We start from the raw sequence: 19353 nt of genomic DNA on the forward strand, positions 1-19353 counted from the left end.
TCCTCCAAGCCTAGATGTGGCTCCATCAGTTTGAACAGGGGTAAGGACTGGAACATGGGGTCCTTCTTCTATAGATCTCCAGACATCTCTACCAAGTCGTCTGAGATACCTCTCTATCCTTTGAGACTAGTGGTGATACTCATTTGCAACCAGTATTGGGGCTCGATTGGAACCACCAACACTGTTGGAAACATTCAGTGATAATGATTGTTCCATTTGAAAATTTTTGTTTAGAGATGAGCTTTAGTGGTATAGAGGGCTCTTTGAAAAATCAAAGTTCCGATTTTCAAAAAGCAACCACTCTGGCTCTGATACCAATTGTTGAGAGAAAAACTTTGAGACACACTTGAACAAAATGGTTAGAACAAGTATACGGTGGAATAGTTAATCTCGAAGGATCTGTTAGCTCAAAAATAATATTAATAGTTAGAAGTTAGTGAGTTAGATGCGGAAAGTAAAGTAATGTAAATGACAGTAATTGTTATATCAAGAATACATGTAAGTTGATTCATAACTTGGAATGCATTCAAACCAAAGTTAGTAAGTGAGATCAAACTTAGTGAATAAGTCACAAGGACGTGCTCCGAAGAGAGATTATGATCAGATATGATAGTAAGCAGTGAGAGAGGAGAGAATTTCTGAGATAAGTAGTAAAGATACTTGAAGATGCGTATTTGATTCAGAATAAGTGAGCTCTATTTATAGAGACTCAAGCATTAAAAAAGATAACTCTCTAGAAGTAGCCATGCAAGGCATACTGGAAAATAGAAAGTGTAAAGAAAAGACAAAATAGACTAAGTACAAAAACTTGTTGTCTTCTGACTTCGGATGACTGCGGTAGAAGCTTTCATCGCGGTAGTAAGTTGGCTGCGATTCCAGGAATGTTCAAGAGGGTCACTTTCAGTGTTCTAACAATTGAGGCATCACACTTGGGGTGCTAGGATCTCAAGGTTTCAAGGAATCATAACAACAACAAGGTATGTGTTTCTAGCTATCTTTTATATTATAAAGTTCCCCATGTATGCTAGATAGGTTTATCAACCTTGGAAAAAGTATTTTGCATGTAACTTAGAAAAACATAGATCCAAGGTTTTCTAGGGTTGCATGTACACTTAGGAGTGTCAGAATTGCTCAAAACCCATCATATGCTAGGTGTACCACTCTCTTAACCCCGACGTACACACTTCAACAATGAAGGGGAAACATGGTTGAACACGTTACATTGAGCATATGCATATGTACACCCCACGTACTCCCCTAATGGCCAAAAATCACATTACGCACTTAATACCTTAAGTCCAAACGTCCAAATCATAGATCTTGCTCTTGGGAAGCGTCGTAAATGATAAAGTCATCGACTTGGTGTCTAGCATGGCTCAAAGAGTCCCAATACCCATTTTTAACATTCTAACTTCATATTATGACCGTCAACTCATGCATGGTTAAACTAAATCCATCAAGATGCCATTTTTATGCATTAGGGACCTCAAAAACACCAAAATCTATTATCCTAAGATTCTGGAGTAGATTATACCCACATGAATCAACCCAAGGACCAAAATATGCCAAAATATCTAAACTAGCTAGATCTAAGAGATGAATCAACAAGGTTGAGACTTTATACCTCCAAAAGAATAGTCATGGTGAGCAAGGTCTGGATCTACAAGCTTCAAATCAACAAGTTCTTATCCAAAGGGTTTTTCTTTCTTCAAGATGCACCAAAAACTCACCAAAACACACGAAAGACACAATACTCTCTAAAAAGGGGGCTAAGGTTTCGTGATAACTGATTTGGGACGAGGGATGTTATTGATAGAAGAGGCCTTGTGGTTATAAGGTGCTTGAATATGGTCCAAACCCTAAATTTTATGCTTTTCCCCTGACTCGAGTATGCCTTGCGTACTCTAGGTACGCCCAACATACCAAGTGGAAAACCCCCATGTCCAGGTCTCGACAAGGTACGCCCTGCGTATCGTAATTATGCCCAACGTAATGGCCATCTTTGCAAAATAATTAAACATTTAGAATTTAAGGAATTTACCTGGGAACTGAACGTTACACTTTCACCCATAAAAAATTGCTAGATGATAAGGTTAGTGCTCATGATTTGAAGGAGCTTAAATCCAGTTTCATGTTATACTAGGCAAAAGAGAATATGATGAGGTTCTAGATATTACTATAGATGTTTTCTTTGAAAATATTTTTCAAAATTTTAAGTACAAGGTGATTAGGGAAACAACAAAGAATATGAATTTACTATTTTTGATTTTGCTTTATTGAATCTAAATGATATGGTCAACCTTCTGAAGATTTTAAGTCTAATGGATTAGAAAGCTCTTTTTTTCATAAATAAGAATGTCTGTTTATACTGCTCTTAAGCACATGAGGTCTTTCATGGCTTTTTATTAATCACAAGTTGCTATGTCTGATACTGATCTTGCAAAAGTTTTCAAGATAACTGAGATTATAAACTAAATCAGAATGGGGAGTGATTTATCTGGTAAAACAATGAAGGGTGTTAAAATCATTTTTAGAGTTGGCGATAAAGAAAGATTTATAAGTGCAATAATTCATAATATAATTGCTCGGATTACAACATGCAACACTAATCCATGGAAGGACATAAAATATATCCTTGAACATTTGACTTGGTGGTTGGCAATTCAGACGACTTTGATGGGTATCACACATTGTGTTGTGATAGTCCTGAGCTTAATGAAGACTCAAAAGTAATTTCTGAAGAAAGTGTATTGAAGTGAAGGATTAGGGTTTTGGTGCCGAAGCCTATGCTCTTTCCATATAAGTTTATCATGTGGGCTATCTTGCTCAAATTGAATGCGTATGTTATTTAGAGCAATATGTATGTACTCTTCATGTGTGTATGCCCACGTGTTAAGATATGACTGGTCATTGTTCTATACTGTCTTGTATGTATAAACATAAATGTAGAGTATCGAGTATCAGTTTATAGTTTGTGCTTATAATCTGTCATATTGTTGGAGCCTTTTTTATCGTACTCGATATTATGATCAATAAAAAATCTTAGAAAGTTATTTACAAAGTTTTTTAACCTATTTCCGTATTATTTGAGTCATCATCTTGTTAGCATTTGAATTTATCTAATCTGAATCATTTTCATTCCTATTGTGTTCAACACCATTTCTTATCACAACTATACTATTTCACGATTAGGTACACTGCCTATTATGCGACAGTTTGGTTGAGATAAATTAGGATTTATAAATTGAAAACCTGATAATTTTATAGTATATAAATCACACATCAATCTAACATGAAGAGCGAGATGAAATATTCAAAGATCTCAACAACAAATTAAGCTTCATGTTCAAGATTTTGAATTCACGTCTTGACATCAGTTCATCAACATGTATAATATCCTCTTCATCGTCAATAAAGTTCAATGGTTTCGTATTGAAAAAATCACCAACATACTCAAAAAAAATTCTTTTTCTTCATCAACATCCGAAATATGCATTTCATGTTCGTTTTCAGGAGGTTGAGTAATAAGAGTGTCTTTGAGAGAAACATTTAAAGGAATTGATAACACACACCAATAAAAATTCCAGAATATGTTAGAGAAATCAACAAGATATAGGAATGGATATCGGTGGCGAAACAAATGGAAGCAGTACTGATGGTTCCGAAGATTCATATACCAAAGATTCAGAAACATTGGGTTATGGATTAGAAGTATCTCCTGGATAAGGAAAACGACTTGTCTCAACTATGGAAATTTCAACAACTATAGTAATCACCAATTTGGTATTTGAAGGAACATCACTTGTTTCCATCAAACATGTTTTAAAAATGGTAGTAGTATTGATGGTTCCGAAGTGTTTACTAGTGCTTCATTTTTGGCTTTGGAGTTTGGAGTAACTTTAAGCTTCTTCGAATTCTTATTAATACGTTTGGATGTCTCTGATTTCTTCTTCGATGTTGCCTTCTTTGTAAAACAAATGGTAACTTCCTTTTTTATTGACGTTTTGGGGTTCAACCATTTATTCAGTTGTTTTTTGACACACTAGATACACCAAAGATTGTCGATAAGCAACCAAAAGAAAACTATCTAAAGGAAGCTTTCAAAGCATAATCGTAGGAATTTACCCATAAAATTCAAAAACATACTAATCTGAAACTATTGGTATATTCATATATGTAAACTTTACCTTAGGTTGATACAAATCAAAAAGTGTCTTTGAAAATCTGGATGTCACGACAACAATTAGAGACCCGTATCAATGTCATGAAACTGTAGAAGCCTTTTTTGAATGATTGATACTATCAACAAATTCTTGCCACAAAATCAAAGCACAGTCAATTGGTAGATCATGACAGAAGCTATACAGGACTGGGTGAAACATCTGAGTAACATAGTTTAGGCCATATGTTCTTCTAGCGAGAAATTGTGGCTGAATTTCAAATAAGAAGTTTCGCATCGTTGGAAATTTACTCTTTTTGAACAAATAAATCATCTTGAGATATGGATTGTGACCCATTTGGTTGAAATTGGTTGAAAGTAAGAAGAAGTTAAGCAACCAATGGAGTTTGAAATTGACCAATAACAGTAAACCCAAGAGTTTTGAAAAATTTAGGGTGCGTTTGGTTGTGGAAAACTATTTTCATTTTTTAAGAAAATATTTTAAGAAAATAGAGCTAAGTTTTAATTTTCAATTTTCAGTAAAAATTTTAAAAAATATGTTTGGTTGGAACCTGTGGAGTTTTCATTTTCAATCTTAGAAATTTGGAAAACCTTGAAAAACACTAAAAGTCACTTTTCTGATTTACATATAATTTGGAAAACCGAATTTTTTTATTTTTTTAGAAAACTTTGGAAAAATAAATGAACCAAACACGTTTTCAAAATTTTCATTTTCTTAAAAATTAAAAAAATTTCACGGTCAAACTCACCCTTATCTTTGTGATTTGCATAATTTTATTTGGAAATTTGAGTTTTGCCCAAGAAAAAATAGGTACTGATATGCCATTGAGTGGAATCACAAAGGGCTTAAAATGTAAAATGGAATGTTATCGAAAATCAAGAACAAAATAGGGTTTAGTATTCAAACCCTCTCGTTATTACAATGGGGGATCGAGAGCAAAATCAAAGTCCAAGTCAAAATCAAAACGAAAATCAAAATCCAAGTCAAAATCATGTTGGTTTCGAGAGCTACGTGGTGATACACAACATAGCAAAGCGGCACAATGTTGGTACATTAGCTCGTAGCGCCACCGCATTCGGCGTTTCCGAGCTCATTCTGATTGGCCGCCGCGACTTCAACGCCTTCGGCAGCCACGGATCTACCTCTCATCTTCGCTTCCGCCACTTCTACTCCCTGTCCGACGCCCGTCTCTTCCTTAAGGTTTCTCTATCTTTACTCCCTGCTCTGCTCTGTATATGATTTTCTGCAGCAATTTATAGATTTTTTTCCCGAATATAGTTATGAAACGCTTTGGCGACTCTTACAGGAGAAAGATTGTGATATATGCGGTGTGGAAATTACTGACAACGCGACAGCTGTAAATGGACACCCATTTAAGAAAAACACAGCTTTTCTTCTCGGCAACGAGGTATCAGAATTCCGTTTCTATGATTCTGTGATGTTTAAACCGGAGATTGTTTCAATGGATAAAAAACGCTAGTCGTTGAGCTTTGAAATCATCTTAAAATAAGGGTTAAATGCAAGAATTAGCAACATAATTTCACTGATATGTTTATTATAGCATCCTACTTTATTTTCTGAAGCGCCTGTGTAGCCGTGTGTTGCATTGAATGAATACAAGATCATTGAGTTTTTGTTGCAAAAGACAATTCCTTTGATGTTGGATACAAAAAATAGAACATTAGATCAGACAAAAAAGAACACTTGATCAGATTATCATGTATTTGTTGCAAAAAAGAACACTTGATCAGATTATCATGAATCTATCATCTTGTCTAAGCATAATATTAGTTTATCTTCTAGGTGAGGCATTTTATCAAACATTTAATATGCATGCCAGATTATCATGTATTTGATGTTGGATACCAAGCCACACAAACCCCCAAGAAACAATTTCTCTCAAACAAAGATGACAATAATCAGATTAGTTCTGTTGTTTTCTAAGATGTTTTTGCTTTTATACATTGCAGACTTTAACAACTACTTTCTACATTCAATTGCTACTTTTATTGCTTTATGCAACCAAAAAACCGAAACCAAGAAAACCTAAAATGTACATAACATTCTAATATTGTTGTATTTTTTTGTAGGGTAGTGGATTATCTGCTAAAGAATGTGAATTTTGTGATTATTTCGTGTATATTCCACAATATGGGTGTGGCACTGCTTCTCTAAATGTCACTGTTGCAGCTTCCATTGTTCTACATCACTTTGCAGGTAATATTTGTCACACTTTCCATAGTATGAGTAATAAAAAGGGTTAATGTCATAAATAGGTAACAAACTGACCTTTTTTTTTTTTTTTCAAAAAACAATATTTAAAAAAAAATGCTATCAGGAGGTAAGCATGGAACTTCATGTTTACAAAAAATGAAAAATGGAAGTAGGTTGCTATTATAAACAACTAAATGATAGTACAATGCTATTTCAGACAATAACAATATCATGTTTGATTCTATTTTGTTTTGCTTCAGTTTGGGCGGGATTTCCTGAGCGAACACGCGATGGAAACAAATTTGTTGTGGCAGAACGGCCCGCGCGTAAAGTGGGCCGTAACTTCTCCACAGAAACAGCCGAGTCTGTCACTGAAGAACGAAAACTTAAAAAAGAAAATGATGCCATAAACGGATTTTTTGACGAATCGCTTGAAGACGATTCTTCTAAACTTCTTGATTCTGTTTTTGGAGATTAATTTCTAAAAAATCTTTACAGAGTTTTACTTGGATGCTCTAGGTATATTGTAGTGATTCGTACTTTACTGTTTTTAGTAATATTGGCAATGTATTTTTTTTTTTACCTATAATAGCATTGTACTCATATTTTTGTATCCCTATAGCTATGTAGTTGCAATTATTTACTCATAACAACGTACTTACATGTCTTATTGATTGTTTAAATATGTGAAACAAAGTGTAATGCTTTTATTGGTAAGTTCATTGCAATTATGAGTTAAAATACTGTTTTATGATGTCTTTATTGGTAAAGGGAATAAAGTATGTTGTTAATCTTTGCAATTTAATAAAACATATTTGTAGTGATTTTGTGTCCATTAGTGATGTTTCATAAGTTTGGTTGCTTGGTGTTTGTAGATGTTATGACGTCATGTAGTAGGCTAAATGCAAGAAATAGATATTTACTTTTTTTTTTCTTTTTCTTGTTGCATATTTACTATTACTTTGAAAAAGTTTCCTATTTATAGCATTGTGCTTTAATTAATTAACTATAAAAACATCAGCAATGTTTCAAGGTGCATCCAAGTTTAATAGAGGCTGTTCCACAATGCGCTTTCATTTGGGGCTAAATGCAAAGATTAACAATGTACTTTCCAGGGTAAATTTATGGTAGCATTGTATTCTAATTTCTTCTTATTACAACATTGTATTATCTGATTATATTTTATTAGGGCATTGTACATGGAAAAAACCACCTATTTACAGCTACAGGTAACATCCGTATGAACTTTCCAAGATCCTGAGTTGTTTTCGCATATGAAATTAAGTTCCCAAGGTTGACTTCTTCTTTACCGACTCAGCAATAGCCTTTGCTCCATGCAACATGAAAATATATCAGTAGTCTTTCACAAAACAATTACCATGTTGAAAATTTTAAATTTGTATAAACAAAATAAATAAAATGCTAAGCATATTTTTATATTTCTTGCATACAACCTAATTAGTCAGTTGCAAATTAAGAGAAAAAGTTGGAACAAAGAAAATTACGAATTTTCTATATTGTTTGGAAAATGAAAAGTAGAGGCTATTTTCATAATTTTATGGGAAATCTCCATTTTAGTCCTATTATTTTACCCGCGTTTATGATAAAGTCCTAAACTATTAAATGTTAACGAAAAAGCCTGAAATACCGGATAAAACGGCGAGTTGACCCAATTTACCCGGTTACCACTCTTGCAACCGGTGACAAATCGATGTGGCATTAAATGAGATTAGGTGGAAGGTGAGTCGACCAAATCACACACCCATTCCTTCAACGGTAAATCACACACACTTATGGAAATATCTTCTCTGTAGACGACATTAAATTAGGGTTTTTTACGTGTGAAGAAGACGACAACTGTGGCCACGAGTTCGAGTCTTCCAAGCTTTGCAAATGGAAGACGTTTGGGATTTTGATACTATTGATGTTGAAGTAGACAAGGATTTGAAGAAGCAAACCAAGAGATGCAATGATGCGTTCTTGAACAACTTGTGTCCCGACATAGCTGGTGAAGAAGGTGATGACTTTGCAATCCCTGAAATTGAACATATGGATGACGATGTTGACTTAAATGGAGATGATGTTGTGGAGAATGAAGATCAATTTGACTTAATGCGAGAAGGAAGTGGGTCTGATGAAGAAGTATCAAGTGAAAGCGACCAAGATTCTAAGCATGAGTTCGAGTACAACACCCACGATCCAACGGTTAAATGGAACAAGATGAGACCATTTCTGGGAGAGAGGTATGAATCACCCCATCAACTAAAGTTATGTTTAACTAACCATGCTATTCATACTGGTTATAAGATAAAGTTCAAGAAATGTGACAGTGTTAGGCTAGTTGCTGTATGTGCTAGTGATCCACAAAAATTTCAATGTCCATTTAATGTTAGGGCTTCGTGGATGAACACTGAGAGGTCGTTTCAAATTAAGAAACTTCTTGACAAACATAAGTGTGTTAGGAATTACAGAAATACCAACCTTATGGGTCCAACATGGTTAGGAAACCAGTTTATGAAAGAACTGATTAGGAAGCCCAATTTGAAGTGTAAGGAAATGCAGGTAATTATCCAAAGTAGATTCCACTGCAATGTGTCCTGGTCAAAGTGCTATAGAGCAAAGTGTAGGGCCATGTCTTTGATAGAAGGGAGATTGAGTGACCACTACGCTAAAGTATGGGATTATGGTGGTGAGCTGTTGAGATCAAATCCAGGTAGTTCAATTAAAATTACTATCAGTCAAAACCAGGATAACACAACTACTTTCCAAAGAATATATATCTGTTTTAAGGCAATAAAAGAAGGATGGAAGGTTGGTTGTCGTAGGGTTATTGGGCTAGATGGTTCTTTTTTAAAAGGTCAATGCAAGGGAGAATTGTTAACTGCTATAGGGAGAGATGCAAATAATCAAGTGTATCCCATTGCCTGGGCTGTAGTTGAAATAGAGAACAAGGTAAACTGGAAATGGTTCTTGGAATTGGTAAGAGATGATTTAGAATTGGATGGTGGAAGGGGTATCGCAGTAATTTCTGATCAACACAAGGTACTTCACAAAACTTTAGTATTTGTTTACTACATATTTCATACTTAGGTTATCTAATGTAATTGTGTTTGTTATGAATAGGGTCTTCTTGAGGCTACAAAGGAAGTTCTACCACTTGCACAACACAGACAATGTGCCAGACATATATATGCCAATTTCAGAAAGGTGTATACTGGTGTGTTGTTTAAAAATATGTTCTGGGCTGCTGCAAAATCAACTGTTGAAGGGGAGTTCAACATGAACATGCAAAAGATTAGTGATATTAGTCCATCTGCTTATGAACATCTAATGGCAAGGGATCCCGGTTCATGGTGCAGGGCCTTCTATGGTGGAGGATTGGCATGTGAGGCAGTAGAAAATGGAATGGCTGAATGTTTTAATGCAGTTATCGTGGATGCTAGAAAAAAGCCCCTACTGACTATGCTTGAGGAAATACGACTATACATGATGGAAAGATTCTATAATCTAAAGGAAGAAGGACAGAAATGGGATACTGAAATATGTCCAGCAACAATTAAGAAGATGGAAGCATTTGGTGAAAGTTTAAAGTAAGTTATCCTATAATTTAATTCGCTAATATTATCTTTCATATGCTGATGTATTCTTAATTACAGGTCCTGGTATGTTCATCCTAGTGGTGTAACTGCTTTTGAAGTGAGGAATGGTTTTTACTCTTATTGTGTTAATTTACAAGAGTATTCTTGTACTTGTAATTTGTGGGTTGTATCAGGGATACCTTGTGTACATGCCCAAGCTGCCATTATGTATACACAACAAGATCCTGTGAGCTACATTAGTAGTTGGTTTAGTAAAGAGAAATATATGTTAACATATGGTTCCAACATACTACCAGTCAATGGTAGCAATATGTGGGTGGATTCTCCTTATCCAAAGCCCCTTCCACCTATTGAAAGAAGGATGCCAGGAAGGCCAGCCATCAAGAGAAAGAGGCATGTTTCTGAACATGAGGACAAGTTTTCACAAGTATCATCTAAGGGCAGAACTGTCCAATGTACAAACTGCCAGCAAAAGGGTCACAATAAGGTCTCTTGCAAAAATCCCAAGGTGATCCCTGAACCAGAACCAAAGAAGAAAATGGGAAGGCCTAAGTTAGATCCTAATCTTACCCATTGGAGAAGAGGTGGAAGGGGAGGAAGGGGTGGAAGAGGAGGTGGTAAAGGCAATAGAGGTGGAAGAGGAGGTGGTAGAGGTGAACCTAATGCTAAGGTTGAACCTGAGTTTGAGGTTAAACCTGAGTTTGAGGTTAAACCTGAGGTTGAGGTTAAACCTGAGGTTGAGGTTAAACCTGAGTTTGATGTTGTGGATGGAATTGATATATCAGATATGGATATAATAGTAAGTTCCATTCTAAATTTGAGGTCATCAAACTACAGTGATGCTGAAATAATGTCTGTTCTTGGAATTAATGAATCTCAATTGAAGGAGTTTGGGTGTTTAAATGTGGTTAGTGTTTAATTTTAAGGGCATTACAAATAGAAGCCAATTTTTTAAATTATTTGTTTTTGTATTCAGGAAACCAATGTTCAAGAAGAGACTCAAACAGTACAAGTGAATGAAGAAGAGATCAATGAAGAAGAGGTCAATGATGAGGATACCCAAGAAATCATGAGGAGCAACACCCAAGAAAGCAGGATGAGGAAGACCCAACAAATCAGAAGGAGGAAGCCATCAGAGAGGATAACTGAGTTAAAGTTGAAGAAGCAGGTGGTGGGCAAATTTGGGATGACTGAAAGCACACCACTTAATTTAGAATAGGGCAAATGATTGTGATATGGTAGCCCTTTTTTTGTAATTAAGTCATTGTGTTGGCTTTATATAACTCTTTGGGTAAAAATTTCTCTTTTTGTAAATTTTTTGGAAAGTCAAACACTGTGACATACTTTGGTATGTAGTTTGGTATGGTTTATAATGTTATTTTGAAAGTCAAACACTAACAGTTTCCTATAGTTATTTGGTATGTACTTTTGTATGGTTTGTAATGCAGTTTCCTATAGTTATTTGGTATGTACTTTTGTATGGTTTGTAATGCAGTTTCTTATATTTGTTTGGTATGTTCATTCCATAAGAAACATAACTAAACATCCAAAAATTACAACCAAAACCCAAACAATTGCAATCAAACCAAATATGCATTTCATACTCATATACCATTACATTAGAAGATCAATTTTTCCACAATTCATACAATTACATTCCAAAACAAACAGGGAATCCTAACATTACATAGAAACATAAGTAAACATCCTAAAATTACATAACCATAACCCAAATAATTGCAATCAAACCAACTAAACACCAAATCTTCCATCCCTTAAGAACCATCACACCTTCCACTTGCAGAGGAATCTGTTGCACTACTCCTTCCACATCTTCACCCATAAAGTCTTCAAACCCTTCATCATTGACTCCATGAATTCCTTGGTTGTGAAAATCATAGATCATCTGTTTGTACCAGTTGTTTGGTAATGGAGGATCTATCCATTCAAAGAATTTGCAATCCTTTTCCTTATCCTGCATTGGACGACATTTTGCAGTGTAACTACTATGGTGTTTAACGGAAATTTCAAAGATTTGAAGATTAAAACCTCACATTTAACTAATATAGTGTTCTTCCGTTTCCATGAAGATAAAAACCTCGCACTCCAAGATTAGAAGATACTCACCTTGTAATTGGGGCAACCAACGAATCTCCTTCCAGGGTTCTTCGGCTTCCATGAAGTCCACCTGCCAACTGGTTCATCACAATCGCACCTTCTTCGAACTTGTCTGGCTGACCTATATGCACTACTGTTGGAGACGGAGGAGGAGGAGACCATATTCAAAACTTGCAATTCGGTCGATTTAGGGTTTGTGTCACCGGTATCTAAAGAAAGAGAGAGAGAGAGAGATATATGTTTGAGTCAACTTCCATGTAAGCAAAATAATGCCACGTCGATTTGTCACCGGTTGCAAGAGTGGTAACCGGGTAAATTGGGTCAACTCGCCGTTTTATCCGGTATTTCAGGCTTTTTCGTTAACATTTAATAGTTTAGGACTTTATCATAAACGCGGGTAAAATAATAGGACTAAAATGGAGATTTCCCTAATTTTATCTATTTCTGGACGGTAAAATTTAAATTTAATAGGTCATAGTTTAAATGAAAAAAACAAAATACAAAAATATTAAAAACATTATGGTTATCAAAGTTTAAAACTGACGCGAACAATTTGATGATTTTGGCCATTGTTATAACCATTTTATGTTTTTAGTAATAAATGAATTTTTAACAAATCATTTGACTTGCTTGGGAATTAGAAACATTGATTTTCTTATGTTTTATCCCAACTTTAAGACATAATTCTTGTGTCATTAGATAAACCTTGTGGTTCCACACAAATGCCGATTAAAATACTAGTATAATATATATGAATGCAATTCAAAAAAAAAAAAAAAAATAGAATGTTTTGCTCCCTATTATATATACTATTATTAATCCTTAAAAGGTTGGTGAACAGAATCTTTTAGAATTCGTGTTTCTGCCACAGATTTTCCAAAGTTTTTAAATATTTACCACAACGCTTACTAAATGTTTGCCTGATGCTTATCGTCTCTTCGTCGAAGTCGGTTGCCGCGGTTGTCCTCCAATACGGTTCGTTTATGTTTTCTTTCTCTTTTCCCTTTGTTATTTACTCTTCCTTCCTTTATCCGCTTCCTTTTATCAATTCTTTCCCACACCGTCTCTCTCCCTCTGGGTTACTGACGTTGGAGCCGTTGCTGGTGATCGACGAATGGTAAAGGAGCAGCACTCAGTGACCAGTCCCAACTTTTTCGTCGGCGTTGAAGGCCACCGGTGTTGGCGAAGGCAGTCCATCAAAGTGCTCGGCGGACAGAGACTTGGCTTCGGGGTTGTTCTTCTAAGAATAGGTTTGTCTCCTGCTTATTTCAAAAAACGACATACATGTAGATTTGATTTCCTTAATTACTCTTTGCAAGTATTACGTTCATCAACTTGGGTTCTTCCACCACCGATTTATGTTCCTACGTACCGGTCTCACTGAATTTTTATATTGTGACTGACGTTGGAGCTGTTGCTGGTGATCGACGAGTGCTGAAGGAGCAGCAGTCGGAGACCAGTGGTTTGATGGTGCGCCGATGGCGTCACCGATTTCCTGTTTGCTTAACGGTTCCATGTTTCGTCCACTGCTTCTCTTAGCAGTTTCCGTTCTTTCTCTGGGAATCAATTTAAGGTTCGTTTTCGATTATTCATTTCCTTTCTTTTCTAGCTTTCAAAAAACATGGATTTTGTTTCCTTTTTTTAGGTGTTTGACGGGATGAGAAAGCAGGAACAACTATGTGTGTTTATGGTTATTAGAGAAATTTGAAGAAACAGTGGAAGCGCACCAGGTGTTTGATAAAATGCCTATTTGAAATCTGGGTTTGAAACCAATAATTGGTAAACTATTCTTATCAATTTCAGCCATCTTACTCTACTAACTAAAATATATCATCCATTTGCAAATTTAGCTTTCAAAGTTTACATTCTATTATCATAACATCTCTGGTTATTTGAAGACTAATATGCCCTCAAGAAATAGCATTTATAACAATTTGAACTGATCATTGCCCTTGCTTCCTTTCATTGTATCTTTAATGTTTTTGGTTCCATGGATGATTCACAAATGAAATTATTGACTTTCATTTTTTTTAATCTTATTTTTCAGGAAAATAAATGAAGGGTTATATGCAAAAAATAGCATCATACTTCTGTTATAATTTTGATTTTCCAAAGTTTATTAGTTTTAATACATTTTTTTTAAAACTCATTTACAGGTCAGCTTAAGAGATCCTATTCGGAAAGGTGCTGATGATAATGACCTGAGACAAATTAATGAATTATTGGGGCTGCGGTACGATTTTATCATCTCTTATGCACAATTTTTTTTTTCATTTATTTGTAAATTTTTGTAATGCCATTTACAAATGATACAAATGGTCTCATGTTGGAATGTTTGTCACCAATAATACATATTGGTGGTTAGCTTTCCTTTTTTACCCTCCAATATGTTTCTTATTCAACCAAGAAATATCTTTCCAGATGTGTAAACTTATGGTTAAATGTCTTAATGAAAAGGTGACATTGTTATAATTGGGTAGATTTCTCAATGTACAATGTTGTAATATGAAGAAATGATAGTTATGATGCTATAATAAACAAATCAATGAAAATATGTTGCTATTTCTTACATTTATCACTTTAAAGTTGATGAAAATTCTTTTGATTTGGGATTTTGTAGGTAAGTGAATCTATTAAGAAGGAGTATGACCGAAAGTGTGAACAACTTAGACATCAATTCGCAAAGGATATTAAACCTCATGTGATTGATAAAACTCAAGCTACGGCTAAAGATTTGCATTCGCGTATTTGGGTTGTATTACATACGGTTGATTCTATATCAAAACGGATTGAGAAAATAAGAGATGAAGAGTTACAACCGCAAGAACTCATTCAAAGGTAAATCATTAAATTTTAGTTTTTTCTTTTCTTAAATAAACATTGTGAATTTATTATACTTTACGAAAAATATTAACAAATGAAATACTGTAAATATTTAATAAAATTATAAGCAAATATAATACTAAAATTTAACATTGTAAAAAAGTAAAACAAAATGAAATGCAAAATATTTTAAAAAAAACTACATTTATTATAAGAATAAATTGAATACTTAAAATTTAAAATTATGAATCATAAAACATAAAAAATGGATTACTTAAATTAAAATTTTTAATATTTACAAAACATGCATCTTTTAAATTAATTCCAAGAAAGTTACAAACAGAATACTAAGGATTTATAAAGAACAACCAAACTTACAATAATTTTAAGAACTGTAAAAATATTATAAAGAAATGTAATTCTTAAAATAATATTTATTAAAAAGTACAATAAATGTGTCGTTTATATCAATTGCTAACAAACCAAGCACTTAAATAATTATATAGATCAATTACTAACAAACCAAGCACTTAAATAATTATATAGAACAAACGAAATTAAAATAATTATGAAAGTACAAAAAACTATTTAAAATGTTATACCCAAATGAAATACTCAAACTAAAAATCATAAAAATTGCAAAAAGACTATTTGACTTCTAAAAATTTACAAAGGGAGTATTGTAAATTGTAACATATACCAATTCAAAATTTTCATGGAACATGTCTTTTGGTCTACTTGATGCAAAAAAGACTCGATCCATTTACATATAATTAGTGATTAAACTTTGCAGATTAATCAAAATGTGGAAATCAATGCTTGAATGCCACCATGCCCAACACAAAACAATCTCATCTTCTCACCATTTCACCATTTCAAGAACACAAACTCACCAAAACGAATCCAAGAACCAGATTCTAATTGAGCTACAACACGAGATCGAATGCTTTGCACAAAAAAAGTCTTTGTATTTGTATTGTACCTAACCTAACCCCCTTATCTCACTTTCTACTTTAGAACTAGAAAAATATCCACTCAAAAAACATGGGCTAAAAACAACAAAACTACCATTCAACAATTAAAAAGACGCCATTAAATTCCAAGCACAAATCTTTTTTTTTTAATATATATGAATGTGATGTGTCATAAAAATCGAAATTCTTGATTTATTCTACTAACAACAAAAACACATATTACCTGTCAGCTTTTTTGGTCTCTCTGCTTACTCAAACGCAAACCCATAGAGGTAATTTTCAATATACGATTTTCATTTCTGATTTCATATAAAGGTGTATTCCATTGCAATCGGTCTGTCGGCCATGGCAAAAACCCGCATAAATGTCACTTATTGTTGGGCTTCCGCGTCATAATAAAAAGGTAGATATTCTACCTTCTAGGTGAGCATAAATGTTCAAAATTAGATTTTGTTTCTTTTTTACTACTTTACTGTTATCTAGATAAATGATTTTAATTAAAACAATTGGTTTAATTTTTATTTTTAATTTAATTGAATCCACGAAGAACAAGGTTTTTGTTTTTAAAAGGCTAAGATTATGGTTGTATTTGTATGAGGTTGACAAACAGTGTTTAGATTTGTGTTTTCACATTTGTGGTGTTTTGTATGATGATTCCAATGAAAAGCTGGTGGTGTTATCTTCTTCTTTTCATCATAGAATTTAATGAAAAGTTTCAATCTTGCAATATAACCAATTTTTGTTGAGTACTACTTTTTATGTGCTCATGTATAATATAAAATTTATATATGAATATGCCATCAATTTGTGCAAACCAACCGAATGTAATCACTAATAACTTTACATGTGAATTCCATTCCACTGAAAGAACTAAGGTTTGGTTATTTTTGTAGGATGATTTTCGCCAAGCTGCTCGACATTCCATACACCAAACTCCTTCAAAATTGCTTTCACTTATCCTGCTGTTAAGTGTTAAGGTATGATAATTAAAGTCCAAGCATCTAAGTTTCTTTTACTGATATGATGATTGGCTACTCTTTATCAAAAAACCCTTGTACAAAAATAGCTATCCACAGGTAAAATTGATTGAAATTATTGTCATACACGTATGGCTGACTTATAGTTGAAACTGATTGTGTACTTTCCGCAGTTACCGACAAAGAAGCCCTTCAGGGTTCTGGGTTTGCATTACGGTCTCTGAATATGGTTAGACACTTCATTATCAAAGAAGAAAGTAAGCACTCTGTACTCACTACAAGGTTCCATGTCGTTCGTCTGTTTCTTTCGTCTCATCTGAACAGTAGGTTATTATGTATTTTAACAGCTTGACTGTTTTATGAATAGTGTCATTTCTCATTTTAATATTAAATATAGTAATATACACCATTTTTTACTTAGAAAATGATTAAATATTTGATTAGGTGACTAAACCTCTAAGTTTTCATTTTTTAATTTACCTTTGGATAAAAATCCCGAAACACCAATATTTAAAAAAATTCAAGAACTTTGATTAAATACTTTTTGTTCTTTTCCAAAAAAGAAGTAGAAGTATTTTATAAAATAATTCTAACTTTTAGGTTTATCGTATTTTAAGTAATATTTTTTTTGGTGTTTGTAGTGTCTATGTCCTTGATGAGACGGAAATACGCATGCACAATGCATAGTGTGTGCTATCTCGGACTGTAAATGACAGCAGGGTCCGTTTTGTCCAAAAAAGGGTACTTTATCTATAGAATATTCATTTTAACAGAAAGATATAAAGGCCATATAGATGGTAATGCTATAACAAACAAACGAATGGAAGTACGTTGCCATTCTTTTCATCTCAAATGATCTCAAATGCTCAAACATGACATTGGTGTTACTTTCAATTATTTTCTATTAAGTCATTGTATTATATATTGGGTTGAAATTTTAAATTACAATGTTATAATAACACTGATGATGTGTGTGAAACGAGCTAGTTTTAATCCTACTTTTAGTTAATAAATTAAGCACACAAAGGCAGTGAACCTGTCTTTTAGTGGTATAGTTGGATAAGTAGGGTGTCGAACTCAGGGAACAAAAATTAATCTAATAACTAATTTTAACTAAATAAGTAATAAAAGTAAAGGGTTTTTTCTTTAGTTTTACAAGACTAGAAACTTAAACATCGCACTTAAAACAATTAACTAACTAAACAATTAAAGCAAATGACAAATTCACCAAATTTATTAAAGGGTTTCTGTTTAGGTTCAACTAATTCACTCCTATGGTTATTTAAATGATAAATTAATTATTATTGGTTACCAACTATAATGGTTAGGTTCATGTTCATTACTCCTAACCCTTAGACATTTAATCAATTCAAGCAGTGACCAATTGTTTAAACTAATTAATTCCCTAGTTTAATTATTTGGATTAAATAAGATTTGTAATTGGTTAATCAAGTTGGTGTTTCAATTAACCTCTTGTTTGTTGGTTTCTCAAACAAGCTCACACATTAATTTACCCATTCTCTAATTAATCTTAATTTTATATTCATTATTCTTAAGCATATGATCAAGTGTTTACATAACATATGAGGTTAATAATTAAGAGATGTTCATGCAGCTTAATTACCTTTCAATTAACAGAAAATAGTTGTCATTAATGCATAAGGTTCTTTAACAAACTTAATTTAATAAAATCACCAAATAACAATCAATCATAAAGTATATTCTAAACCATAAGAGTAAATTAGTCTTCCCCAACAGAAACAAAACGAATTTAGTTCATAGTCATGATAAAAGCAAACTCAAAAGCAGATTTAACTAAGCTAAACGTACTTAATTCCTAAAGCTAAGTGGAATGATTAACCTAATTGCCTTGATTCTTCAAAGGATTGAAGATTAGGGTTCCTTAGCTCCTCCAAGGGTTCTTCAATCGCAGATTCAACTCTCAAAATCGCCAAAAGTCCTCTCCAATCGGATAATAGTTTGGTATTTATAATTATCACAAAACAGGGTGTACTCGGCGAGTAGCAGATCCAACTTGCCGAGTAGATGCTAGTTATCCGTCCCATACTAGGAGTCTTGACTTATCTTCTGGAATATTCTAATGGACTCGCCGAGTAGGAAGGCTTTTGTCCCTCATTCTTCATTCTTTGGTCTCTAATTGCTTCCCCTTGTTCCCTTTCACTCTCAAGCGTGTCTTTTGGACTGAAAACAAAATTTAAACATTATTAAGTACCTTTTGTCCACATTATACACATAATTAGTTAAAAATAAATAAAAATGTATGCTAAATAATTAACTAATTATGCACATAATTAACTAATTATGCACATAGCTAAATAATTAACTAATTATGCACATATCAAAATACCCCACACTTGACTTTTGCTTGCCCCCAAGCAAAACTGAATTTTAAACATATTAGAACCACATGTGACAACTCCAATCTAACCCATCCATTATTGCCAAG

At 33.6% G+C, this 19353-nt stretch overlaps 1 protein-coding gene and 1 long non-coding RNA gene across 10 annotated transcripts; both read left to right on the forward strand.

Moving 5' to 3' along the window:
* The first annotated feature begins 5076 nt into the window (after positions 1-5076).
* On the forward strand, positions 5077-7078 carry LOC111907534 (uncharacterized). The gene is made up of 4 exons (XM_023903334.3): positions 5077-5381; positions 5488-5589; positions 6272-6398; positions 6656-7078. The coding sequence occupies exons 1-4, from the start codon at positions 5103-5105 to the stop codon at positions 6871-6873; spliced, it is 726 nt and encodes a 241-aa protein (XP_023759102.1). The 5' UTR covers positions 5077-5102; the 3' UTR covers positions 6874-7078.
* A 5875-nt stretch (positions 7079-12953) lies between these two features.
* Positions 12954-17865, forward strand: LOC111907536 (uncharacterized). 9 transcript variants are annotated; one of them, XR_006184362.2, is made up of 9 exons: positions 12954-13087; positions 13236-13362; positions 13432-13685; positions 13758-13891; positions 14269-14345; positions 14733-14950; positions 16225-16312; positions 16803-16886; positions 17060-17311. It is a non-coding gene; the product is annotated as an uncharacterized LOC111907536 (long non-coding RNA). The 9 variants fall into 9 exon arrangements; XR_006184361.2 differs by having other exon boundaries at positions 13236-13685; XR_002855587.2 differs by adding an exon at positions 17528-17865 and having other exon boundaries at positions 13032-13685; positions 17060-17143.
* The last annotated feature ends 1488 nt before the right edge of the window (positions 17866-19353 follow it).

This window comes from Lactuca sativa, chromosome 6 (genome assembly GCF_002870075.4).
Source record: "Lactuca sativa cultivar Salinas chromosome 6, Lsat_Salinas_v11, whole genome shotgun sequence".
Lineage (NCBI taxonomy): Eukaryota > Viridiplantae > Streptophyta > Magnoliopsida > Asterales > Asteraceae > Lactuca > Lactuca sativa.